At 52.5% G+C, this 27,789-nt stretch overlaps 1 protein-coding gene across 1 annotated transcript; it reads left to right on the top strand.

Annotated features, from left to right (window-relative positions):
* Window positions 1-171: 171 nt before the first annotated feature.
* stox2a (storkhead box 2a) lies at window positions 172-27,789 on the top strand (the record flags this gene model as incomplete). The annotated part of the gene is made up of 4 exons (XM_084454368.1): window positions 172-490; window positions 23,382-23,534; window positions 24,259-26,680; window positions 27,582-27,789. The coding sequence occupies 4 exons, from the start codon at window positions 172-174 to the stop codon at window positions 27,787-27,789; spliced, it is 3,102 nt and encodes a 1,033-aa protein (XP_084310494.1).

The raw sequence follows: 27,789 nt of genomic DNA, 5'->3' as shown, positions 1-27,789 counted from the left end.
TTTTTTTAAACGAATCAAAGTGCGGAATAAAAGTGAAATTGGTACCAGTACCACGTTGGAAGGCTGTTAATTGGTACCCCACGTTGGAAGGCTGTTAATTGGTACCACGTTGGAAGGCTGTTAATTGGTACCACGTTGGAAGGCTGTTAATTGCGCACCGCGCTAGAAGCCATGGAGAGGTTCCTGCAGATCGCGCCCCATTCCCTGGCGCTGGTGATGTCTCGGGTGGGCGCGCAGGAGGAGGATTCAGCCCCGGTCAACCCGCGCCGGCACATGGGATACGAGATCTTCGCGGACTTCAAAGCTGTCAATATGCAGCACTTCTGGAATAAGAAAGTGACGGACGCTATAGCGGACACCTTTTTTCTGGGCTGGATTGATGAACACGTCCTGCTGATCCAGGGCAGAGAGGATCACCTGGAGGTGCTGAGAGACGCGTGGTCCAGACGGGCCCTCAAACCACCAGCGGGCTTTCACATCAGATGTATAGGTAGGCTATGGGTTCTGTATAGGTAGGCTATGGGTTCTGTATAGGGAGGCTATGGGTTCTGTATGGGTAGGCTATGGGTTCTGTATAGGTAGGCTATGGGTTCTGTATAGGAAGGCTATGGGTTCTGTATAGGGAGGCTGTGTTGTGTATAGGGAGGCTATGGGTTCTGTATAGGAAGGCTATGGGTTCTGTATAGGGAGGCTATGGGTTGTGTATAGGTAGGCTGTGTGTTCTGTATAGGGAGGCTGTGGGTTCTGTATAGGGAGGCTGTGTGTTCTGTATAGGGAGGCTATGGGTTCTGTATAGGGAGGCTGTGTGTTCTGTATGGGTAGGCTATGGGTTGTGTATAGGGAGGCTATGGGTTCTGTATAGGGAGGCTATGGGTTCTGTATAGGTAGGCTATGTGTTGTGTATAGGGAGGCTATGGGTTGTGTATAGGGAGGCTATGGGTTCTGTATAGGGAGGCTGTGTGTTCTGTATAGGTAGGCTATGGGTTCTGTATGGGTAGGCTATGGGTTCTGTATAGGGAGGCTATGTGTTCTGTATAGGTGTGTTCTGGTGCATGTCTAGTACGTTGAAGGTCAAGTCATTTTAAGTCCTTATCTTAGCTACCACTATTAATGGCCTATAGATTCCTGTGGTCTTTCATAGCCTAGTCTACACCTACGTACAGGCTGTCCTGCTGTATTCACTTATTGTATGGGAGAAACAGCAGTGTGCCATGAAGAAATACATGCTCCAACTTGGTTTGTCAGAACTTTTGAGTGACAAGTGTGACAATTATCTGCAAAGACTGTGTCATAAGTGGGGTAGCGAAGAGGGGATATACTCCAAGGGGGGAACCTGACACCAACATGGCTCCATTACAGTGCCCCTAATTGTGTGTGTGTGTGCGTGTGTGTGTCTGTGTCAATGTGGGTTTGCTTGTGTGTGTGTGTGTGTCTGTGTGTGTGTGTGTGGCCTCTATCCTACCTAAGATAAGCTTAGGAATGTTTAGCTTGTTGTTAATGACTAACTGACTAACCGCTGCAGAATGTTGAATACCCAGCCTCTCTCCTCTATGAGAACACTCACCACCAATACCCCAGCCTCTCTTCTCTATGAGAATACCCCAACCTCTCTTCTCTATGAGAACACTCACCACGAATACCCCAGCCTCTCTCCTCTATGAGAATACCCCAGCCTCTCTTCTCTATGAGAATACCCCAGCCTCTCTCCTCTATGAGAATACCCCAGCCTCTCTTCTCTATGAGGACACTCACCACGAATACCCCAGCCTCTCTCCTCTATGAGAACACTCACCACGAATACCCCAGCCTCTCTTCTCTATGAGAATACCCCAGCCTCTCTTCTCTATGAGAATACCCCAGCCTCTCTCCTCTATGAGAACACTCACCACGAATACCCCAGCCTCTCTCCTCTATGAGAATACCCCAGCCTCTCTTCTCTATGAGAATACCCCAGCCTCTCTTCTCTATGAGAATACCCCAGCCTCTCTTCTCTATGAGAATACCCCAGCCTCTCTTCTCTATGAGAATACCCCAGCCTCTCTTCTCTATGAGAATACCCTAGCCTCTCTTCTCTATGAGAATACCCCAGCCTCTCTTCTCTATGAGAATACCCCAGCCTCTCTCCTCTATGAGAATACCCCAGCCTCTCTTCTCTATGAGAATACCCCAGCCTCTCTTCTCTATGAGGACGCTCACCACGACTGGGAGAGAACACATCTTTTTATTTTAGTTTATTTCATATAAATGAAGGAACAAATGAAATATAGACTAGTCTGCTCTGCACCATTCCTCAAGTTCCTTCCTCAACCGTTGGTTAGTTTGTACACTTCTAGTAGTCAGTCTGTTCCCCTGCCTTAACACTGTTCATACTGGACCACTGCTTCCTGGACTGAGAGACGCTCTTCTCATGACAACAGACATTATTCTCACAATATCTATAATTCCACTGTTATATCATTCCTTCGTCTGGCTGTTGTAAAGTTTGGAGAACATTGAAGACAATTTCACCATCAGTTACAAAATACCCACTGTAGTAGAATCCAGTTATTTTTTCATACTTGAGACTCACTTGATCAACTCACCTTGTCAACTTAAAAAATTTATTTTGTAAATATAACAAACAAACAAAAACACATTAAACACGTACAAACAGATTAACATACACATAAACGACAATCACAATAACAAACACACCCTTAAAGATCCCTCCCACCACCCCATAGATACCGCCCATCAAATAGGTAATGGCAGCAAGGTTAAAAGATAAAGAAAAAATAATACACACACTGTATATACATACTAACAATTTGTGGTTTCAAATATCACAAAAACAAAATATTTTGATATATTCATGGGATTACATTTCACCTTCGATTCTAAATCTTTGATGAATGGCTTCATGTAGGCTGTGTACACAAAACATTTTCACAGTCCAAAGGAAAAAGGAACTCGATTGCATATGATTTACACTCATAGCTTTCTCGCTGGGTGGAAAGAATGTTGTTTTTCATTGTCTGGAAATCCGGTGCCTAGTTTTGACTAAATGAAATCCTTTGTTTCCGTGTTGGGGTTCTAAACATGGGGCCAGGAGGAAGGGAGGGAAGGGTCTGTTCAGGAAGAGGCCGGCTCTGAGGCATGGCAGGGGAAGGGAAGGGAAGGAAGGGTCTGTTCAGGAAGAGACCGGCTCTGAGGCATGGCAGGGGAAGGGAAGGGAAGGGAGGGAAGGGTCTGTTCAGGAAGAGGCCAGCTCCGTGCTCTGGCATGGCAGGGGAAGGGAAGGGAGGGAAGGGTCTGTTCAGGAAGAGACCGGCTCTGAGGCATGGCAGGGGAAGGGAAGGGAAGGGTCTGTTCAGGAAGAGAGCGGCTCTGAGGCATGGCAGGGGAAGGGAAGGGAAGGGAGGGAAGGGTCTGTTCAGGAAGAGACCGGCTCCGTGCTCTGAGGCATGGCAGGGGAAGGGAAGGGAAGGGTCTGTTCAGGAAGAGACCGGCTCCGTGCTCTGAGGCATGGCAGGGGAAGGGAAGGGAAGGGTCTGTTCAGGAAGAGACCGGCTCCGTGCTCTGAGGCATGGCAGGGGAAGGGAAGGGAGGACCCTGCAGGGAGAGACCGGCTCTGAGGCATGGCAGGGGGAGGGAAGGGAGGACCCTGCAGGGAGAGACCGGCTCCGTGCTCTGAGGCATGGCAGGGGAAGGGAAGGGAGGACCCTGCAGGGAGAGAATTGGGGGGAAACTGTTGAGGGAATAATAGCAGTGGTTCTGGGACGGTGGTTCTGGGAGTGTTGGGTCAGAACCCACGATGCATCAACAGTAGCCTAGGCTACTCCAACGCAGAGGTGTTGTGAGGGTAAACTACCGGGGAAGACGGAGAAAATCATCCGTTACATCCTGTTTACTAGATTTATTCATGTTTGCTTTTCACATCATTATTCAAAAACGTCCCCTTTCTGATCACAGGTGCAAAACCGATCTTTCTGGAGGGATTAGGTGAAAACTGCTCGACGGTTATCCTTGGCGAGTTAAGATTATGTTGACCATTAAACTTTATGAATGTTGGTGCCCAAAAAAAGTCACGCTTCTGAAGTTTTTGGGCCTGGTGGTCGCAAAACGAACTATGGCGGGAACTCATGAGCTAGCCGCTGTAGCCGGCAGACAGGTACTGTATAGGGGGCTTGTTTGATTTCAGTAGAGGCACTTGTTCGTCCAACTTGTTTGATTTCATAGACTTTGTATTGACGACTTGTGGTCTTACATCGTCTCCGGGGCCGGCTCTGTATAGACAAGGCTGCCTTCTAGGGTTGCTCTGCCTAAATGCATTCTTTTATTCATTTGAAGGGGTTGGGCAAAGACTGAAATAGAGTAGATAGTTGCACTTTAACAATGTTTCTTCATGGAAGATTGTACACAGAGAGACTGCTTGCTGCACGAGTAGGAGACACGAGCAAGAGAAGTGTATAGTCCATCTAAGCTATCATTTTACATCACATGTGCTGTAGGCAAGCCCTTTTCATTCTCATTGAACACTTGGGCTCGTAGCTGATGCTGATAGCCTGACGCACCAGATGGTTTGCTTCGCATATCCGGTCTGGGAACTCTCCATTGGAAACTGTTTGGAAAAGGGCAGGCATTTTCAAAAATACTTGGCAGGTGATTGGATGAGCCATCTGTCTATAACCGTCTATCACGCTCTAAATTAAACCGCTCCTCGCTTTCATCACACCTAGACCCGCCCAGCGTAGCTGTTTGGATTTTGAATTCCTCAGAACCAACACTGATTGGCGAGATCGTTTTTTGTTCTGACACAAACTTTCATTTCATTTCAAACCTTTATTTCCACTCGGGGCCCACTGGAGGAGACCCTCATTTTCAGTGGAGCTGAGTTTACAAGATAAAACATATAAAATACTTACACAAACAATAGCAACAAACAGATCTGTATGGAGAATATCCAGACTGATTTGCAAGAGAAACAGAATGTGAGCTCGCAAAATCAGGATGGTCTCACAAGGCTAACCCTCCACCAAGTTTCATGAAAATAGGTGCGGGAGTTTTTGCGTAATCCTGCAAACACAAACAAACCAATAAATGAACACATGCCACCGAACACACACCTCTCGCCCTGCTGTCGCTGGGGTGGAGGTAATAAAACCAAGCAAGCTTACAGACAGACGCTGGTGGGCCTTCCTGATAGTGGTGGTAATGGTGGGGGTGTGGGACAAGTTTAAGTCATTGCTGACAGGGACACAGGAATTTGAAGGTGCTGACAATCCCCACAGCTGCCCCATGGATGTGGAAGGGTCTGTACTCCCTCCTCCGCTTCCCCAAGTCCACATCGGTTCGTTTTTGTGGCGTTGAGAGGGAGGCCTTGATTGTGCTCCATGTTCCAGGCTGCTGCCCTGTCATCTCACTGCTGGGTCTCTCACTTCCTCTCCGTAGGCCGTCTCCTCACCATCGGTGACCAAGCCTTCCATTATCTACCAGGACTAGTCGCCCTGTTCCCGCGGCTGTAAACCATCCCCACATCATGATGCTGCCACCGCCATGCTTCACTGTAGGGATGGTATAGTCAGGTGATGATACCGCCATGCTTCACTGTAGGGACGGTATTGGCCAGGTGATGATACCGCCATGCTTCCCTGTAGGGATGGTATAGTCAGGTGATGATACCACCATGCTTCACTGTAGGGATGGTATTGGCCAGGTGATGATACCACCATGCTTCACTGTAGGGATGGTATTGGCCAGGTGATGATACCACCATGCTTCACTGTAGGGATGGTATTGGCCAGGTGATGATACCACCATGCTTCACTGTAGGGATGGTATTGGCCTGGTGATGATACCACCATGCTTCACTGTAGGGATGGTATTGGCCAGGTGATGATACCACCATGCTTCACTGTAGGGATGGTATTGGCCAGGTGATGAGCGCTGCCTGGTTTCCTCCACGCGTGACGCTTGGCATTCCGGCCAAAGACTTCAATTTTGAGAATTTTGTTTCTCATGGTCTGAGCGTTCTTTAGGTGCCTTTTGTCAAACTCCCAGCAGGCTGTCATGAGCCTTTTACTGAGGAGTGGCTTGTATCTGGCCACTCTACCATAAAGGCCTGATTGGTGGAGTGCTGCAGAGATGGTTGTCCTTCTGGAAGGTTCTCCCATCTCCACAGAAGAACGCTGGAGCTCTGTCAGAGTGACCATCAGGTTCTTGGTCACCTCCCTGACCAAGGCCCTTCTCCCCCGATTGCTCAGTTTGGCCGGGCGGCCGGCTCTAGGAAGAGTTCTGGTGGTTCCACATTTCTTCCATTTACGAATGATGGAGACCACTAGGCTCTTCAGAACCTTCAATACTGCAGTTTTTAGTTGGACCTTATATAGACAGGTGTGTGCCTTTCCAAATCATGTCATGAAATCATGAATTTACCACAGTTGGACTCCAATCAAGTTGTAGAAACATCTCAAGGATGGTGGTGCACCTGAGCTCAATTTTGAGTGGCATAGCAAAGAGAGTGAATACTTATATGTACATGTGTTATTTAGTTTTTTTATTTTGTAATATATTTGCAAACATGTTTAAAAAGGTTTCTCACTTTGTCATTATGGGGTATTGTGTATAGATTGATGGGACAAAATGAATTTAATCCATTTTAGAATAAGGCTTTAATATCACAACATGTGGAAAAAGTGAAGGGATAGATAGCAACGTCATGAAACATTTGAATCAATTTGATAGTGAGATGACTTGCATCATATCAGTGAGGAGACCCTGACCAAGCTCGAAACGGAGAGCACAAGATCAAGACTAATCTCTGGTACTACTACAGTTTAGATGTCAACAATTCAAAACGTCTGAAAATCTATCATGGTACACCTTGATGGTCCCTCTGGTAGATGAGGATCGTGAGGAGTAGAACCTAAAGTGGTGATTAGGTCAAATAGTGTAGGATTTAGGCCCTAGGGGCTTTCATAGCTCCACCTTATGGTGAGTGGTGACTGGTCCGTGGGGGTGTGGCCTAGGGCAGAGTAACTCCCCAGGTCAGAGCATCTCATGGACTGCTCCGTGGGGGTGTGGCCTAGGGCAGAGTAACTCCCCAGGTCAGAGCATCTCATGGACTGCTCCGTGGGGGTGTGGCCTAGGGCAGAGTAACTCCCCAGGTCAGAGCATCTCATGGGAAGAACATGAAACCCTGGGAATGGGCGGGGTGATAACAATAACAACAGGGCTGTAGCCTCCTGTCCTGTTCTGTGTGAAAGGTGGTGACCCAATTCTCCTCACTTCCCCTCAGCTGCTCCTGGTCACTTGCGTCAGGTAGTGGAGGAGAGGAGGAGGTCAGGTAGACATAGGAGAGGAGGAGAGGAGATCGGATAGACAGGAGGAGAGGAGGAAATCGGATAGACATGGTAGTGGAGGAGAGAAGGAGATGAGTGGACGTTTTGGGACACACCCATACGTGCAGTTTGACTTTTAGATCAGGGGGGGCAGTCAAGTGTATTTGAGTGTATTTCTAGAATACAGCAAGAAGCAATTTGATTCACTGTCATTTTATTGCTTCCTCCTGATCACTCAGTCTCTGTGTTTGTTATATGATAGCCTAGGCCTACTTGTTTGTGATCTGTTTGAAATGATTTAATCAATTAATTTAGGCTACTAAAGGAAAGTAGGCTACATTGAGGAACCATTCATTACGCTACGCATTCGCTTTCTCTAAGGCCATGTCTGCACTTCATGTCTTTCATTGTTCAAAAACTCTTCACTTCGTGAGTAACGAAATAATAATAAATATTACAAGTTCTATAGATACTGCAGCAAACAGTGACTAAAGTGAAAGGTGAATGTCTCCTGACTGCCTGGACCAGAGCAGCACGGCAAGTCAGATTATGGGCCTATATTCATTCACATAGGCAAGAAAACAGGCCTACGAATGTTTCAAAGCCTAGGCTATATGAATATTTAATTAATTAATTTCATTCATTCAACATGTTGAATAGCCTGTTACTGAAATATGCTACATGAAGTGTCAAGATTCTTGTATCAAGAATACAGTATTATGATTGAAAACGCCCACACGTATTAAATACTTAAGCTAATAAATGAGACCAAATACATGCTTTTAGGCAGAGTTCACAGACTTTTTATTACTTCATTAAAACAGAATGTATGCTACGCCTTTCATGTCGGGCTGCGTCATTATAAACAGCGTATTAGAATCCAGCACTTGCCTCTTCACATGTAGCCTATCTGCATTTATATCAAAGAATAATCACCAAAAGAATAATACTACGTGCATAATTGATTTGACAACTGGACAATGGATACGTTGCACAGCAAATATGCAGTAGGCCTATCCAACAGTTCGTTCATGGCTAGCAGTATAGGCCTACAGTTATGGGATTAGCTCATGTTTGGGTTGCTGTCAAAGCTGCCACTCTTATGTTGCTATAGCTACAATTATCAGAACAATATGAACATTCAGTTGAAAGTTTTCCATCCACCCATAACTGGATGAGGAATAAGCACCGCAAAGCGATCAATTCTCTCGCAAGCAGGAGCCAGGCTGTTCAGTGCATTTCTCTGATCCGGTCGTGACCCAGTCTCTAGAATACTGTTTTGGACGCGTTGCAGACAGTTTGCGCATCTGGCCACCAGGGGGGGCAGTGCCCCCCCTTGCCCCAGCCAATCTGCGCGCCTGGACATACCCCAGGTGTTGTGGGACTCAAACCCACGGTGCATTGCAGCTCTGGAACATGCATGAACACAGCTGAGAGCTACTGTAGCAAGGCAACACTAGGTTAGGACAGGGATTCAAACCTGCATTGCAATGCACACATGGCATATGGCAGTATGTCTTGGATTGTCCCTCTCAAGCCACCCAGCTGTTCTAACCCTATTCAACTTAATATCAAGAGAACATGGAACTCATTGACGGCCTGTCGTGTTGACATCTGCATTGTGACTGTGAGCACTACCAATGTTCAATCACTACCAATGTTCAATCACTACCAATGTTCAATCACTACCAATGTTCAATCACTACCAATGTTCAATCACTACCAATGTTCAATCACTACCAATGTTCAATCACTACCAATGTTCAATCTCAGGGGATCTATGAGCACAACAAGTTCTACCAGATAGGCTACACTTATTCAATAGCAGCAGTTGCATTAAATCTGGAATCGGTGCAATTCAACGGAACGGATCATTTCATCAAAGGAGTAGTAAAGGGAAGATGCATGTTTAGCCCTGTTTTAAGGTTACTTATGATCATATACAATGGTTCAGATCAAAACGTTGACAAAACTAGCACTTTTGAGAAAGTCTGATAATTGCTCTACCACCGTTTAGGTCATACAATGGATGTGGATGGGCACCTTGAAAAATCTTTCAAAAACATGTTAAACTCTCGATTTCAAAGACAAGAAACTCACCGAGGTGTTAGTTGGCGTTCTGAAATATAATTCACCATAAAGTAAGATTCTAGTTCATCTGGAAAGGCTTTTTCAAATATTCAGCATAACTATTTAGTCACAGCACATACGTGTGTAAACTTCCGCAAACTATGTAGCCTAGCAACATAAACAATAACAATAGCTACCGTAAGTAGTTCCGCTTCCTGAATCCCCTCTGCGGATTGATCTACACATCTACAACGGTCGCGTCAATACAAGTCAATGGATTTCATAAAATGATCAATAAAACCTTACAGGATTCATACTGTACTTTGCGGCGAATTTGATGTCAGAACACCAACGGACACCAATTACACCCTCGGTGAGCTTCTTGTCTTTGAAATCGAGAGTTTAACATGTTTTTGGAAGATTTTTCAAGGTGCCCACCCACATTCATTGTATGACCTAAACGGTGGTAGAGCAATTATCAGACTTTCTCAAAAGTGCTAGTTTTGTCAACGTTTTGATCTGAACCATTGTATATGATCATAAGTAACCTTAAAACGGGACTAAACATGCATTTTCCCTTTACTACTCCTTTAACATTGCCAGACAGACCAGACGGGCACATACAGGTACTTTGCAACGATTCAGCTAGCTACAGTACCTAGCTATAATTAGCCCCTAGCTATTTTACAGGTATTAGGACCGAAATGATTTAATCATGGCCAGATGACTGCTGTCGGTCCTGTCATATGTAGCTATCTAGGTAGCTGATTCGTCAGAGAGCAGAGCTGAAGAGCACCTGTTCACCTAACCCCAGCTGATGCACCACCACCTACATTTGTGTTTGTGCACATGCTGATGACATGCATCACCAGGACAGAGGCCTGCGCGCTCCGACGGCCCTTTAAACATAACTTTGGAGAACATGGAATAAAAACGGGATTTGAACCAGTGCTGCAGGAGTGAGCACGGCACTAGTCTAACAGCACGGACCCTGTGAGCCACAGCCCTGACCTCACGTCCATCAGAGAAGTTAGTTGATTTTGATCCACAGTGGAAAACGGGTTTACTTTGGGTTGTTTTTCTTCTTTGATATTTTCAAAAGATGCAAACAACCATCTGCAGATTTTGGGACATTTGTCCTGATTGGAGATCCTCTTTACCGGAGGAGAAGGAGAGGACATCCTGGAGAGAGAGCAGTCAGAGCTCGACCAGAGGACATCCTGGAGAGAGAGCAGTCAGAGCTCGACCAGAGGACATCCTGGAGAGAGAGCAGTCAGAGCTCGACCAGAGGACATCCTGGAGAGAGAGCAGTCAGAGCTCGACCAGAGGACATCCTGGAGAGAGAGCAGTCAGAGCTCGACCAGAGGACATCCTGGAGAGAGAGAGCAGTCAGAGCTCGACCAGAGGACATCCTGGAGAGAGAGCAGTCGGAGCTCGACCAGAATCCAGGAGGTCACAACCACAAAGTCCATCACCGCTGTCACCTCTGTGTTGATGTACAGTGAGACACGCTGGTGAGACACGCTGGTGAGACACGCTGGGTGAGACACGCTGGTGAGACACGCTGGGTGAGACACGCTGGTGAGACACGCTGGGTGAGACACGCTGGTGAGACACGCTGGGTGAGACACGCTGGGTGAGACACGCTGGGTGAGACACGCTGGTGAGACACGCTGGTGAGACACGCTGGTGAGACACGCTGGTGAGACACGCTGGTGAGACACGCTGGTGAGACACGCTGGTGAGACACGCTGGTGAGACACGCTGGGTGAGACACGCTGGTGAGACACGCTGGTGAGACACGCTGGTGAGACACGCTGGGTGAGACACGCTGGTGAGACACGCTGGTGAGACACGCTGGTGAGACACGCTGGTGAGACACGCTGGGTGAGACACGCTGGTGAGACACGCTGGTGAGACACGCTGGGTGAGACACGCTGGTGAGACACGCTGGGTGAGACACGCTGGGTGAGACACGCTGGTGAGACACGCTGGTGAGACACGCTGGTGAGACACGCTGGGTGAGACACGCTGGGTGAGACACGCTGGGTGAGACACGCTGGGTGAGACACGCTGGGTGAGACACGCTGGTGAGACACGCTGGGTGAGACACGCTGGGTGAGACACGCTGGGTGAGACACGCTGGGTGAGACACGCTGGTGAGACACGCTGGGTGAGACACGCTGGGTGAGACACGCTGGGTGAGACACGCTGGTGAGACACGCTGGGTGAGACACGCTGGGTGAGACACGCTGGGTGAGACACGCTGGTGAGACACGCTGGTGAGACACGCTGGGTGAGACACGCTGGTGAGACACGCTGGTGAGACACGCTGGTGAGACACGCTGGTGAGACACGCTGGGTGAGACACGCTGGTGAGACACGCTGGGTGAGACACGCTGGGTGAGACACGCTGGTGAGACACGCTGGTGAGACACGCTGGTGAGACACGCTGGGTGAGACACGCTGGTGAGACACGCTGGGTGAGACACGCTGGGTGAGACACGCTGGTTGAGACACGCTGGGTGAGACACGCTGGTGAGACACGCTGGGTGAGACACGCTGGGTGAGACACGCTGGTGAGACACGCTGGGTGAGACACGCTGGGTGAGACACGCTGGTGAGACACGCTGGTGAGACACGCTGGTGAGACACGCTGGGTGAGACACGCTGGTGAGACACGCTGGTGAGACACGCTGGTGAGACACGCTGGTGAGACACGCTGGTGAGACACGCTGGGTGAGACACGCTGGTGAGACACGCTGGTGAGACACGCTGGTGAGACACGCTGGGTGAGACACGCTGGTGAGACACGCTGGGTGAGACACGCTGGTGAGACACGCTGGGTGAGACACGCTGGGTGAGACACGCTGGCTGGTGAGACACGCTGGCTGGTGAGACACGCTGGTGAGACACGCTGGTGAGACACGCTGGTGAGACACGCTGGGTGAGACACGCTGGGTGAGACACGCTGGCTGGTGAGACACGCTGGTGAGACACGCTGGTGAGACACGCTGGGTGAGACACGCTGGTGAGACACGCTGGGTGAGACACGCTGGTGAGACACGCTGGTGAGACACGCTGGTGAGACACGCTGGTGAGACACGCTGGGTGAGACACGCTGGGTGAGACACGCTGGGTGAGACACGCTGGTGAGACACGCTGGGTGAGACACGCTGGTGAGACACGCTGGTGAGACACGCTGGTGAGACACGCTGGTGAGACACGCTGGGTGAGACGCTGGGTGAGACACGCTGGTGAGACACGCTGGGTGAGACACGCTGGTGAGACACGCTGGTGAGACACGCTGGTGAGACACGCTGGGTGAGACACGCTGGTGAGACACGCTGGGTGAGACACGCTGGGTGAGACACGCTGGTGAGACACGCTGGTGAGACACGCTGGGTGAGACACGCTGGTGAGACACGCTGGTGAGACACGCTGGTGAGACACGCTGGTGAGACACGCTGGGTGAGACACGCTGGGTGAGACACGCTGGGTGAGACACGCTGGGTGAGACACGCTGGTGAGACACGCTGGTGAGACACGCTGGTGAGACACGCTGGTGAGACACGCTGGGTGAGACACGCTGGTGAGACACGCTGGGTGAGACACGCTGGTGAGACACGCTGGGTGAGACACGCTGGGTGAGACACGCTGGTGAGACACGCTGGTGAGACACGCTGGGTGAGACACGCTGGTGAGACACGCTGGGTGAGACACGCTGGTGAGACACGCTGGGTGAGACACGCTGGTGAGACACGCTGGGTGAGACACGCTGGGTGAGACACGCTGGTGAGACACGCTGGGTGAGACACGCTGGTGAGACACGCTGGGTGAGACACGCTGGTGAGACACGCTGGTGAGACACGCTGGGTGAGACACGCTGGGTGAGACACGCTGGGTGAGACACGCTGGTGAGACACGCTGGGTGAGACACGCTGGTGAGACACGCTGGGTGAGACACGCTGGTGAGACACGCTGGGTGAGACACGCTGGTGAGACACGCTGGGTGAGACACGCTGGTGAGACACGCTGGGTGAGACACGCTGGTGAGACACGCTGGTGAGACACGCTGGGTGAGACACGCTGGGTGAGACACGCTGGGTGAGACACGCTGGGTGAGACACGCTGGGTGAGACACGCTGGGTGAGGCTGAGTTTGACAGGCTTCTGTCCAAGGACAAGGACCAGTTGTTTGGAGGAGGGAGAGAGGAGGAGGAGCAGTTGTTTAGAGGAGGAGGAGCAGTTGTTTAGAGGAGGAGGAGGAGCAGTTGTTTAGAGGAGGAGGAGGAGCAGTTGTTTAGAGGAGGAGGAACAGTTGTTTGGAGGAGGAGGAGTTGTTTAGAGGAGGAGGAGGAGTTGTTTAGAGGAGGAGGAGTTGTTTAGAGGAGGAGGAGTTGTTAGGAGGAGGAGGAGTTGTTTAGAGGAGGAGGAGTTGTTAGGAGGAGGAGGAGTTGTTTAGAGGAGGAGGAGCAGTTGTTTGGAGAGGAGGAGGAGGAGTTGAGAGGAGGAGAGGAGGAGGAGCAGTTGTTTAGAGGAGGAGGAACAGTTGTTTGGAGGAGGAGGAGTTGTTTAGAGGAGGAGGAGCAGTTTGGAGGAGGAGAGGAGGAGGAGGAGGAGCAGTTTAGAGGAGGAGGAGCAGTTGTTTGGAGGAGGGGAGGAGGAGGAGCAGTTTAGAGGAGGAGGAGCAGTTGTTTGGAGGAGGAGAGAGGAGGAGGAGCAGTTGTTTGGAGGAGGGAGAGGAGGAGGAGCAGTTGTTTGGAGGAGTGAGGGAGGAGGAGGAGCAGTTTGGAGGAGGGAGGGAGGAGGAGGAGCAGTTGTTTGGAGGAGGGAGGGAGGAGGAGGAGCAGTTTGGAGGAGGGAGGGAGGAGGAGGAGCAGTTTGGAGGAGGGAGGGAGGAGGAGGAGCAGTTTGGAGGAGGGAGGGAGGAGGAGGAGCAGTTTGGAGGAGGGAGAGAGGAGGAGGAGCAGTTTGGAGGAGGGAGGGAGGAGGAGGAGCAGTTTGGAGGAGGGAGAGGAGGAGGAGGAGGAGGAGCAGTTTGGAGGAGGAAGGGAGTGAACGTTCTCTGCGGACGTCTGGAGAGATGGTAGGATGAGCAGCAGCAGCCTCACACTCTGAAATACACTAACTTCAAGACTACTGTTGTGTGTGTGTATATATATATATATAACTTGCATTTATAATCCTAGTTCGTTCCTACTACGTTGTAAAACTGCATGGCAATCAATGGATTCTGATTCTAATAATTCTGATTCACTATAATTGTATTGTGTATCTAGTGATGTTAGTGCCCCTGTCATGGCCGTGGGTTCCAGCCTGTACTGACCCTGTCATGGCCGTGGGTTCCAGCCTGTACTGACCCTGTCATGGCCGTGGGTTCCAGCCTGTACTGACCCTGTCATGGCCGTGGGTTCCAGCCTGTACTGACCCTGTCATGGCCGTGGGTTCCAGCCTGTACTGCCCCTGTCATGGCCGTGGGTTCCAGCCTGTACTGCCCCTGTCATGGCCGTGGGTTCCAGCCTGTACTGACCCTGTCATGGCCGTGGGTTCCAGCCTGTACTGACCCTGTCATGGCCGTGGGTTCCAGCCTGTACTGCCCCTGTCATGGCCGTGGGTTCCAGCCTGTACTGACCCTGTCATGGCCGTGGGTTCCAGCCTGTACTGACCCTGTCATGGCCGTGGGTTCCAGCCTGTACTGACCCTGTCATGGCCGTGGGTTCCAGCCTGTACTGACCCTGTCATGGCCGTGGGTTCCCGCCTGTACTGACCCTGTCATGGCCGTGGGTTCCAGCCTGTACTGACCCTGTCATGGCCATGGGTTCCAGCCTGTACTGACCCTGTCATGGCCGTGGGTTCCAGCCTGTACTGACCCTGTCATGGCCGTGGGTTCCAGCCTGTACTGACGGCTATGTGGGTATCAATAGATCATTGAACTTGATATAAACATCATTCCAATGACCATTTTCTGAGCTAACTTAAGTGAAATTTAAAACTAACACTGGAACATGCAAAGACATTTGACTAATTGATTAACCAATTAAACACAACTTCATATAGAATTAAATAAAAAAGTGATCTAAATAAATTCAATATCTAATAAATCAGTAAATCTACAGTAGTAAATCAATAGCTTAATTTAACAAAACAAATTAAATTTTTATTGCAATCCAATTAAAATGTGTGCACTTCCTGTTGTGACTTGTCTGCTGCGAGTCCTGGGATGTTGTTGCTTGTGACGTGACGAGCGCGTGCTTCTGGGTCTCATCCTCCACGGCTCCCTCGCTAGGAGACGAGCGCGTGCTTCTGGGTCTCATCCTCCACGGCTCCCTCGCTAGGAGACGAGCGCGTGCTTCTGGGTCTCATCCTCACCGGCTCCCTCGCTAGGAGACGAGCGCGTGCTTCTGGGTCTCACCGGCTCCCTCGCTAGGAGACGAGCGCGTGCTTCTGGGTCTCACCGGCTCCCTCGCTAGGAGACGAGCGCGTGCTTCTGGGTCTCATCCTCCACGGCTCCCTCGCTAGGAGACGAGCGCGTGCTTCTGGGTCTCATCCTCCACGGCTCCCTCGCTAGGAGACGAGCGCGTGCTTCTGGGTCTCATCCTCCACGGCTCCCTCGCTAGGAGACGAGCGCGTGCTTCTGGGTCTCATCCTCCACGGCTCCCTCGCTAGGAGACAAGCGCGTGCTTCTGGGTCTCACCGGCTCCCTCGCTAGGAGACGAGCGCGTGCTTCTGGGTCTCACCGGCTCCCTCGCTAGGAGACGAGCGCGTGCTTCTGGGTCTCACCGGCTCCCTCGCTAGGAGACGAGCGCGTGCTTCTGGGTCTCACCGGCTCCCTCGCTAGGAGACGAGCGCGTGCTTCTGGGTCTCACCGGCTCCCTCGCTAGGGGACGAGCGCGTGCTTCTGGGTCTCATCCTCCACGGCTCCCTCGCTAGGAGACGAGCGCGTGCTTCTGGGTCTCATCCTCCACGGCTCCCTCGCTAGGGGACGAGCGCGTGCTTCTGGGTCTCATCCTCCACGGCTCCGGGGCGTTGAACAGACCGGCTCCCTCGCTGGGGGCAGTGAGATCATCGGCTGGGGTTGTCATGGTGATGAGCGGTGTTGCAGCGCGAGGGAGCAGTGAGATGGCTGACACGCTCTCTCCTTCTCTCCTCCCTCTCTCTCTCCCTCTCTCTCTCTCTCTCTCCCTCTCTCTCTCCCTCTCTCTGACACGCTGTCTCTCCCTCTCTCTCTCTCTCTCTCCCTCTCTCTGACACGCTGTCTCTCCTTCTCTCCCCTCCTCCCTCCCTCTCTCTGACACGCTGTCTCTCCTTCTCTCCCCTCCTCCCTCCCTCCCTCTCTCTGACACGCTGTCTCTCCTCCCCTCCCTCCCTCTCTCTGACACGCTGTCTCTCCTTCTCTCCCCTCCTCCCACTCTCTCTCCCTCTCTCCCCTCCCTCCCTCTCTCTCTCCCTCTCTCTCTCCCTCCCTCTCTCCCTCTCTCTCTCCCTCCCTCTCTCTGACATGCTGTCTCTCCTTCTCTCCCCTCCTCCCTCCCTCCCTCTCTCTCTCTGACACGCTGTCTCCTCCCTCCCTCTCTCTGACACGCTGTCTCTCTGACCCAGACCCCTGGATGCTACGCTCCTACGAGCCTCAGAAGGAGGCCTCCCTCCTGACTGACCCAGACCCCTGGACGCTACGCTCCTACGAGCCTCAGAAGGAGGCCTCCCTCCTGAATGACCCAGACCCCTGGACTGAGGAGGAGTAGTCCTTGGCTCGGCTGAACTGTGTATCAAGCAGGAGTTCTGTGTTGGAATTGAACCTGAACTCCTCATGTGTCTCAGTGGAATACCGCAGTTTCGATGCACTAGGTGTGTTACTAGGTGGGTTTATTTTGATTTATCACAATGTTACATATTCAGAGATGAATTATAGCTTTTTAGGTATATTTCATGAATGAGGTCTTGAGTAATACAATTTGAAGAAAAACACGCAGGCTAGTGAGCAATCAAGTCAACAAAAAGTAACTGGAGAAATAGAGTACTTTTAAACAAATAGCTAGTGAAATATGAACACATTCTTATTCTTATTTACAATGACATCCTGACCCAGAAGGCCTACTGTGCAATAATGTACTTAAAATAACAAAAGTGTGTCATTACTAGACAAGACAGACATCACAACACAGGGGCCAACACACATGGCAGACAGGCCTACACAGCCAGACACTGAACACTGAGGGCCACAGACAGGCCTACACAGCCAGACACTTAACACTGAGGGCCACACAGGCCTACACAGCCAGACACTTAACACTGAGGGCCACAGACACTTAACACTGAGGGCCACAGACACAGGCCTACACAGCCAGACACTTAACACTGAGGGCCACAGACAGGCCTACACAGCCAGACACTGAACACTGAGGGCCACAGACAGGCCTACACAGCCAGACACTGAACACTGAGGGCCACACAGGCCTACACAGCCAGACACTGAACACTGAGGGCCACAGACAGGTTTACACAGCCAGACACTTAACACTGAGGGCCACAGACAGGCCTACACAGAGCCAGACACTTAACACTGAGGGCCACAGACACTTAACACTGAGGGCCACAGACACTTAACACTGAGGGCCACAGACACAGGCCTACACAGCAGTAGATCACATGAAGGAGCATGAGAGCGCTGCAGTCAGGCTGATAGGGGGATATTGAATGAAGCACGGCTCCTAGTCCCACCCTGGCCCAGAGGAACAAGCAGGGCTCCTAGTCCCACCCTGGCCCAGAGGAACAAGCAGGGCTCCTAGTCCCACCCTGGCCCAGAGGAACAAGCAGGGCTCCTAGTCCCACCCTGGCCCAGAGGAACAAGCAGGGCTCCTAGTAGCACCCTGGCCCAGAGGAACAAGCAGGGCTCCTAGTCCCACCCTGGCCCAGAGGAACAAGCAGGGCTCCTAGACCCACCCTGGCCCAGAGGAACAAGCAGGGCTCCTAGTACCACCCTGGCCCAGAGGAACAAGCAGGGCTCCTAGACCCACCCTGGCCCAGAGGAACAAGCAGGGCTCCTAGTACCACCCAGGCCCAGAGGAACAAGCAGGGCTCCTAGTAGCACCCTGGCCCAGAGGAACAAGCAGGGCTCCTAGTCCCACCCTGGCCCAGAGGAAGAAGCAGGGCTCCTAGTCCCACCCTGGCCCAGAGGAACAAGCAGGGCTCCTAGTAGCACCCTGGCCCAGAGGAACAAGCAGGGCTCCTAGTACCACCCTGGCCCAGAGGAACAAGCAGGGCTCCTAGTCCCACCCTGGCCCAGAGGAAGAAGCAGGGCTCCTAGTACCACCCTGGCCCAGAGGAACAAGCAGGGCTCCTAGTACCACCCTGGCCCAGAGGAACAAGCAGGGCTCCTAGTAGCACCCTGGCCCAGAGGAACAAGCACGCTAGATCATCTGCCCTCCTTATTTCATTCACTGTTTCTTAGCGTTTCTGTCTGAAGCTCGTCTGTGTGGAGGTGTGGAGGGGCGGAGAGGCGGAGGGGTGGAGAGGCGGAGGGGTGGAGGTGTGGAGGGTTGGAGAGGCGGAGGTGTGGAGGGTTGGAGGGGTGGAGAGGCGGAGGTGTGGAGGGGTAGAGGGGTAGAGGGGTGGAGGGGTGGAGGGGTAGAGGGGTAGAGGTGTGGAGGGGTAGAGGGGTGGAGGGGTAGTGGTGTGGAGGGGTAGAGGGGTGGAGGTGTGGACAGAGATCCCATCCAGAGGCTCTGTAAGCACCCAGCCTGATATCCAGTCGCTCCCGGGACACATGTGACCGCTGCTGCTGCCTTTTAGCATGCAGGGAGGGGTTTTCCTTCCTCAGTGGCTCAATTCTGTCCTCCATCTCTCCTCCCCCCCCCCCCCCCCCCCCCCCCCCTCAACTCCCCCCTTCCCCCCCCCTCAACTCCCCCCCCTCCCCCTCCCCCTCCCCTCAGTCTCAATCACCCAGACACGGAGGCACGCATGCTCACGCAGACTCTCGCGCAGGAGCAGGCAGACGCGCGCAAACTCACACGCGCGCGCACTCACACACTCACACACTCACACACACACTCACACACCCTTCCTGGAGGTAGCGGGAGCAGCAGCAGCAGCAGCGCTAGCGTCAGCCGGAGCTCCCGTCTCTGCCGATGAACGGCCGGTCCGGCGCACGCCGAGGAGGAGCCCCACGCGCCGGCCTGCGCTGGAAGCAGGAGGAGGAGGACGCCGCCTCGCGCGTTTGCGCTCTCTCTCCGTCTTTTCCCTCTCCCGGTGCGGCCGAGCGGACGACGAGGTCTCGTGTGTGCGTGTGTGTGTGTGATCGAACGAGGAGGAGGATGGAGGTAAATCTGGCCTCCCCTGCATCGAGCCACCCGGAACGCCGGAGAGCTCTCACCGTAGCTTAGGGCAACGGAAAAAAGGGAGGATATTCTCACTTTTTATTCCTTTTTTTATTTGTATTTTTTTCTTCTTCAAAAAGGGTGTCTTTTGTTTTTTTGCGGGGGCTTGGCTGAGTGCTCCCGTGGAGAATCGGGCTTTTGTTTGGACGACGACGGGGGCCTCTTAATCTGCGATTCTCCCTCCTCCCCCCGCACCCCGCCGCCCGGCGTCCTCACCCCCCTCACCTTAATGAAATAACCGCAGCCGAACGCCCTCCTCCGCCGCCGACATCTCTCCTCCGCCGCCGACATCTCTCCTCACCTCCGATGCCCCAGTTCTCTCATCTCTATCCTCGCCCCCCCTCCTCCTCCTCCTCCTTCACACACAGCTCAGCGGCTACGTAATGTGCCTCCCTACGCATGCAGATGGGGACGCTACAAATGGTGGTCGGGACCGATGCCGATGAAAGGGTGATGCCTCGCGCCGTCGCCTCCGACGCCGCCGCGACAGACCAGCCCGGGAAAACCCAGCAGACCGCCCGCCCCCACAGCCGCCAGGACCGAGACCGGCGCCGCCGTTTCCCCGCGGGTGTGAACAGCGCGCACGCGTGCGTACGTGTGCCAGGGCGCGCGCCGCCAGCCCCCGCCGCCATGTCCCTCGTCTGAGCGGCCGAACGGGACGCCCCCGGCTCATGTGGGGGAGGCACTTAAAGCCTCAGGTGGGCCTCCCCCTCACCCCCCAACCCCCCCCCCCCCCCCCCCCCGTCCTCCTCTCAAAAACCAGCACGCCCTTCGACCCCAGCCCTCTAGCCCCGTGGCGAGGCGTCCTTCGCTGGGTGGGGGGGCCGCTATGAAGAGCAGCGGCGGTCTGCGGCGGCCCCGGCCCGTTCCCGGACACTCGGATCGGACGTCAGAGCGGGACCCGTCTCGTAGCGAGGACCTCCGTGTCCCGAAGCACCTCGCCAACCTTCCTCCTGCTCACTTATCGCCCCCCGCCTCTGGCAACCGCACAGCAGGTGAGTCGGACGGCGGAGAGCCCCTCGACCGCTCCTCCTCCGACGCTGCGCTGGCCTCCGCAGGCAGGCGTGAAGGGAAGACACTCGCTGGAGACACTCGCTCACTCCCAACGAGGCTTTCTTCTCAGCTAATACAGAGTTATGAGAAACAAGGTCTGTCATTGCATTAGGGTGAGGTTTGTGACCATTTACAATCGAAGTTTAGAAGTCGTTCTAAGATTGAACATTTGTGTGTAACTGGTCCCAGCTGACAAAACACATGCATTTAGATCTTGAATCTGGGTCCTGGTGAAGGTTGTTGGTTCTGGTCCTGGTGAGGGTTGTTAGATCTGCGTCCTGGTGAGGGTTGTTGGTTCTGGTCCTGGTGAGGGTTGTTAGATCTGGGTCCTGGTGAGGGTTGTTATATCTGGGTCCGGGTGAGTGTTGTTGGTTCTGGTCCTGGTGAGTGTTGTTGGTTCTGGTCCTGGTGAAGGTTGTTGGTTCTGGTCCTGGTGAGGGTTGTTAGATCTGGGTCCTGGTGAGGGTTGTTGGTTCTGGTCCTGGTGAGGGTTGTTGGTTCTGGTCCTGGTGAGTGTTGTTGGTTCTGGTCCTGGTGAAGGTTGTTGGTTCTGGTCCAGGTGAGGGTTGTTATATCTGGGTCCTGGTGAGGGTTGTTGGTTCTGGTCCAGGTGAGGGTTGTTATATCTGGGTCCTGGTGAGGGTTGTTGGTTCTGGTCCTGGTGAGGGTTGTTAGATCTGCGTCCTGGTGAGGGTTGTTGGTTCTGGTCCTGGTGAGGGTTGTTGGTTCTGGTCCTGGTGAGGGGTGTTGGTTCTGGTCCTGGTGAGGGTTGTTAGATCTGGGTCCTGGTGAGGATTGTTGGTTCTGGTCCTGGTGAGGGTTGTTGGTTCTGGTCCTGGTGAGGGTTGTTATATCTGGGTCCTGGTGAGGGTTGTTGGATCTGGGTCCTGGTGAGGGTTTTTCTCCCCATCTCATTTCATTCTGTATGAATAAAGTGACCAAACATAAATACGTGTGGACTGGACTGTTAAAAATGGAGAACAAAATAATTTGTCTATGGATGGTCCTTCCCCTTGTGATTAGTGGTCCACTCTTCTGCACGTGTCTGTCAGTGTGCCTGGTAGCCTGGACCCAGATAATAAAGGAATGCCAGTGAAACTGACCTAACTTCACTACTATGGCATTCTGGACACCACCATTCAGAAATGTATTAAGATGATTAAAATTGAAGAATGTGACCTATAAAATGTGACCTATAGGAAATGGCCTAGATTGACATTGGGAGCGTGACGGAGAGGTGGATGGAGGGATAGAAAGACAGACAGACAGACGTGAACTTTATCCCCAAAGGGAAATTCACTTAGATGCAGCAAAAACTACACATAGCACACGACAATACAATAACATCAAAATGCACAGTGGCACAGAAATGTGCAAAAAGTGGGGGTTGTGCAATAAGGCACAGAAAGCCTCAATATGCAGTGTATAGAGGGTGGGCAAAAAGTACCAAACTATATATATGAGAGAGGGAGGGAGAGAGAGAGGGGAGGGAGGGAGGGAGAGAGGGAGGGAGAGATGGAGGGAGGGAGAGAGAGAGGGAGAGAGAGAGAGATAGAGGGAGAGAGAGAGGGGTCCACAGCTGACGCCAGAGTGGCCAACCTAGCTCCCACCCAGCTGGCTCAGGTCTACCGTGTCCAGCTGTTGAGCAGGTTGATGGCGGATGGTGGGAAGGAGGGGAGGAACCAGGTCCACCTCACGGAGGCCCACAAAATCACATCCAGCATCTAAATGGAGCAGTCTGAAGCCCTCTCCTCATCCCCCATCCTTCACCCAGAACAGTAGGATGCTTTGCCCTTGATCAACTGAGGGAGTGGGTTCCTCACTACTGCATGTGGAATCATCATTTCTAAACATCTTGGTCATCTTTAATCAGTTGGCTTGAATAACACTGAGGAGGATTGTTACTTCTGAGCAGTGCTGTGTGCAAAGTGGATTGTGCAATTTTTATGAACTTCTTTATTCAATAAAGGTGGTGGAAGCCTTGAGGTAGAGCCTTGTTGGATAGCTACTGTCGACTTATCGGGGATGTTTGGAGGCTTGTGAGATAATGCTCAATATGTCTTCCACTTCTGCCATCGTGCCATCTTCTTTCGTGTAACGTCAGAGGTCCAACTCGGTGTCGTGTAGCCATGCCAGCATCTCGGGTCCTAGGTCAAAGAGGTACTTCCGAGGGTGGTCTGTACAAGGGGCAAGTGGTGATTATATGTTCGGCTGTCTGTTCAGGGTCACCGCACTCGCATGCCGCACTGTCGGCCAGGCCCCACTTCTTCATCAATGTTTAAAAACGACCAACCCCAGATCGCAGGCGGTTCAGTGTGGTTCATCGTGCCATCCATTTACCCTTACACTGCTGCAGGGGATGCTTGTGTGTGGCTATGGCCCTGTACTGCTGTGTGTGTGTGTGTGTGTCTTGTCATTGTAATAATAATTTGTAATAATTAAAGTTGTAAAAATAAGTCAACTTATCCTTTAGGAGCCATCCAACCGCTTTGCTTCCTCAAACCGGCTGTTCCCTCACTACTCTTTCTACATGATCTGTCTTCTGTCCTTTTTATGACCCGCAGGTGATGTGTCCCCCATCAGCATGTCTCCTATCAGCCAGTCCCAGTTCATTCCTCTGGGGGAGATCCTGTGTCTCGCCATCTCAGCCATGAACGCTGCCCACAAGCCCGTCACCCAGGAGGCTCTGATGGAGCACCTGACCAGCAGCTTCTCAGGTCAGCTCAACTGTTTACCCTACATCATACTGCTTGTTCTAGAATTAGCAAGATGGTGTTGCTCCTGGTCATTTTTAATTAATAAAACAAGTACACATGTAAACATGTTGTCCCCCACACATTATGCATGTTCCCTTGTGGTAACAAGCCCCCTGCTTCTCACTGATTCTGGGTCATCCACTCCACCATCCCTCTCCACCTCCCTACTCAATGTCCCCATCTAGTGGTCAAACAAGTCCATGCACAGGTATGGTCTTAAGTCCAATATAATGAATGTTGAAATACAGACATATCTACGGCTACTAAACACCTCAAGCTTGACTCTCTGCGGATGTACAAAGTATATGCTTTCCTGAGTAAACCTGTTCTATGCTATACTGAGACACATAGTTTTTAATGTAAAAATCAAAATGTTGTCAATGGAAAAATGAATTGAAAAGGCGCCCATTTCTTGGTGGATTTTGGTACTATGGTTCTTGTCAATGGAAAGATTAATTGAAAAGGCGCCCATTTTGTGGTGGATTTTGGTTCTACGGGGGTACTGACCAATGGCATAACACTGGCTATCTTAAAGCCCCGCCCCTTCGGCTATCGCCAGGTGGGGGTCGACTAAAAACTATGATAACATTATCGACCACCATATTGCGATGAGTGTTCTATATATCTGACTTGTTTTTGAAACGTGTTAAAAATGTGTCTTTCCACTCTTATCTGTGACCCACAGGCGTCCCCACACCGAGCTCGGAGATACTGCGACACACACTGAACATGCTGGTGCAAGAGAGGAAGATCTTCCCGTCGCCCGAGGGCTACTTCATCGTCACTCCCCAGACCTACTTCATCACCCCCTCCCTCATCCGTAGTAACAACAAGTGGTACCACCTGGAGGACCGTCTCACCGAGAGGCAGCAGCAGCAGCTGTGCACCTCTCCCCAGTCAGGCACCATCACGCCCTCCACACCGGGCTGCACCATAGAAAGACCCAGTTTGAAAAACTACAACGAAACCCACACCTCACACAACAACGATGCGCCCAGAGGCCACGCCTCTGGGCTCCAGAGTAAGGTGCACAAGGAGAGCAGAGGAGACCCTCCGTCATATCCCCAGCCCCCCCCACCACCACCACCCGCTACCCCACAAATTCAGCCCTCACCTGAAACTCCCCAAGATAAGAACAAGGCCATTGCCCCCTTTTCCTATAAAATGGACACGCTCACCAAAAAGAAGGATGGCGGGGGTAGCAGTGTTGGTGGCGGCATGGGCGACAAGCAGTCGAAGAAATTTGGCTTGAGGCTGTTTAGGCTCAGCTTCAAGAAGGACAAAATGAGGCAGCTGGCGACATTCTCGGCCCAGTTCCCCCCCGAGGAGTGGCCGCTCCGCGACGAGGACGTGACGGTCGCTGCCGCTGCCCCCATCCCCAGGGAGGTGGAGATGGAGATCATCCGTCGGATCAACCCCGACCTGACGGTGGAGAACGTGGCCCGGCACACGGCCGTGATGAAGAGGCTGGAGGAAGAGCGCGTCCAACGGAGCAAGGCCGGCGGGTCGTCGGCCCAGCACAGCTCGCGCAGCCGGAGGGGTCGCGGCCACAGGAGGGCGCCGCACGGTAAATCGCGCTCGCACAGCAAAACGCGTCCCTCCCGGGGGGGCGATCCTTCCGACGTCTCCAACCTGGACTTTGCTGTGAGGGACAGGGACTACCGCTTCTTCAGCCACTCGCTGGTGCGCTCACCGCGGGAGGCCATGTACACGCTGGAGCGCCGCCGGAGCCGGGAAGGGGTGTACCTGGTTCACAGCAATCCCAATGTTGCCGATTCCCACTGCTCCGTCGCCCCCGAATGGGACGTGTCCGCGGAGTTGGCCAAGAGGAGGACGGAGATGCCGTTCCCTGAACCCTCGCACGGAACCTCCCATTCCAGGGTGCACCGGAGCCACAGTCACAACCAGGACAGGAAGTCCCGTAACGAGAGGACTGACCAGTCCAAGGAGAGGTCCCGCTCCATGGACAACTCCCTGGGCCCTCTCGGTGGAGTGGCTGTCTCGCTGGGGAGGCACGATAGCCCGGACGAGCGGAATCGATATTGCACCGACGACGGTAACCTGCGGGTCACCAAGAAATCATCCCATTACTCAAGGATCATGTTCTCTGCTGCTAAGTACAACTCTGATTATTCTGTGCCTGATTTAGGGAACAGGAGCGTGGACGAGTCGAGGATCAGGACTACCCTCGAGAGGAACAAGAGTAGAGACAGTTTGCCGGCCTACAGTGATCTGAAGGGACTGTCGCCCAAGCCCTCAGCAGATGACTACTTCCAGTGCAATACGTCAAACGAAACAATCCTCACCGCCCCTTCCCCGCTGGCGAAATCAGAGTACGACACGTTAACCTCAACCAAGGGACTGCGGAAGGGCTCTCCGGCCGATCGTCAAACCACTCACCTCACCTCTCCCCAGACGATGGAATACAAAGAGGACTCATCCACAAAAGGACAAAATGGCTCGTTGCGACCGACGCCCAGCCAGACGCCAGAGCCCGTGGCGAACGCACGCTTGACTCCGCACCAACACAACGTGGACCCCGGAGGGGGAGGCGGCTGTGCGGTGGACAAGCGAAAAGAGATCTTCAGCAAAGACACTTTGTTCAAACCTCCACACAGTTCATTGCCTCCAAGCTACGTGGAGAGCAGCTGCTACACCAAGTCTGGCACATTGCGAAAGGCCCCGCACTTCAAATCAACAGAGGCCCTTGACAATCTAGATCCCCAGCAGCCTTCGAATTCAGCAACTTCCCCGCTTTCCGCTGCCATCCCGCAGGGCTCCGAGCCCAAGGCGCCCTCCGCCTCTTTTGACTATTACAATGTATCGGATGACGAGGAGGCGGAGGACGACCTGCGCAAGGAAGTGGCAGCTGCAGAGGACAAAGAGCAGGGGGAGGCCGGGGCCAGGGGCGGCACTGGCGGGACTATGAAGTGGCTTCTGGAGCGAGAGAAGGAGCACGACCTGCAGCGGAAACTGGAGAACAATCTGACTCTACTCAGTCCCAAGGAGACTGAGAGCAACAGCAACCAGAAGTCGGCTCACTCTGCCCGCCTGGACAGCATGGACAGTAGCAGCGTGACTGTGGACAGCGGATTCAACTCCCCGAGGTAAGCCCATCTAGACTGAGGTGATCTGCAGTTTGGCAACATGTATGTGTCTTTGAATATACTGTACAACAATTGCGTATGGGGAACTTATCCCTGTAACGCCTTGTTCAGACTGGATGTGAGAGCGCCGTGAAGCGTCAATACTCAGGCGAGCAGGAATCTGGCTGTTCACACCAGAAGTGCATTTCTCTGCGCTGGTAACCCAGCAACCCTGTTCCCCTGTACTTTTGGGAGGAGCGTTCGCTCGCTGCTCGCGGAAAAATAGACCAGACGTCGATTCTGACGGTATAGGGCGCGAACCGGTGTGAACAGTCACGGTGGTTAACATGGGTGCCGAAAGGAACCTGGCTGCGCTTTGCGGCGCTTTCACATCCAGTCTGAAGCCGGCGTAAGATGGTCAAAATATTGCTAAGCGCTTATTAGAGTATTATAGACCGTTTGGCACTTTGGTCCATCTCAACATCCAGTTTGCCATGACGATATCACTGTCAAGTTAGCTAACGTTAGCGGCGGTAGCTAGCTAGCTAGCTAGCTAGCTAGCTAACTTTATAAATGACAAGCAGCCTCCCAAAGACAGAATAGTTGAGATATGTAAATAATAATCCCAACACCAAATAACAAGGTCTCAGAGTTTTCGACTTGCTAGCGTTGGACTATTATCACAGATTGTTGTTATCACAGATTGTTGTTATCACAGATTGTTGTTGTTGTCTAGTGCTTGCCCGAGTGACCAATAATTCCACTGAAAGGGGTTATACACTAAGAGACAGTATTTGTATAAAATATATGCAACACCACTGAGATCAAACTGTGTACTTCCATGACCTCTGTTCTGTTCCTTTACCTCTCACCCCCAACCGTGCCTTTACTTCATACCTTCATTCCTCTGTCCATTTCGCAGGACACGTGAAAGCCTGGCATCTAACACATCCAGTATAGTGGAAAGCAATAGGCGACAGAACTCGGCGCTGAGTCCCGGCCACATTGGCAGCACCAGCATCGGCCTGCCGTTCAGCTTCCCCTCCATCCCGGAGCCTCCCACCGCCACCACGCAGCCTGAGAAGCTCCAGAAGTCCTCCAACTGTCTGGCCTCCATCACCAGCGTCTGA

The sequence above is a fragment of the Borostomias antarcticus genome (assembly GCF_949987555.1).
Source record: "Borostomias antarcticus genome assembly, chromosome: 20".
NCBI classification, from domain to species: domain Eukaryota; kingdom Metazoa; phylum Chordata; class Actinopteri; order Stomiiformes; family Stomiidae; genus Borostomias; species Borostomias antarcticus.
Note: the sequence above shows the minus strand (reverse complement) of the source record. Positions and strands in the feature narration are given on the sequence as shown.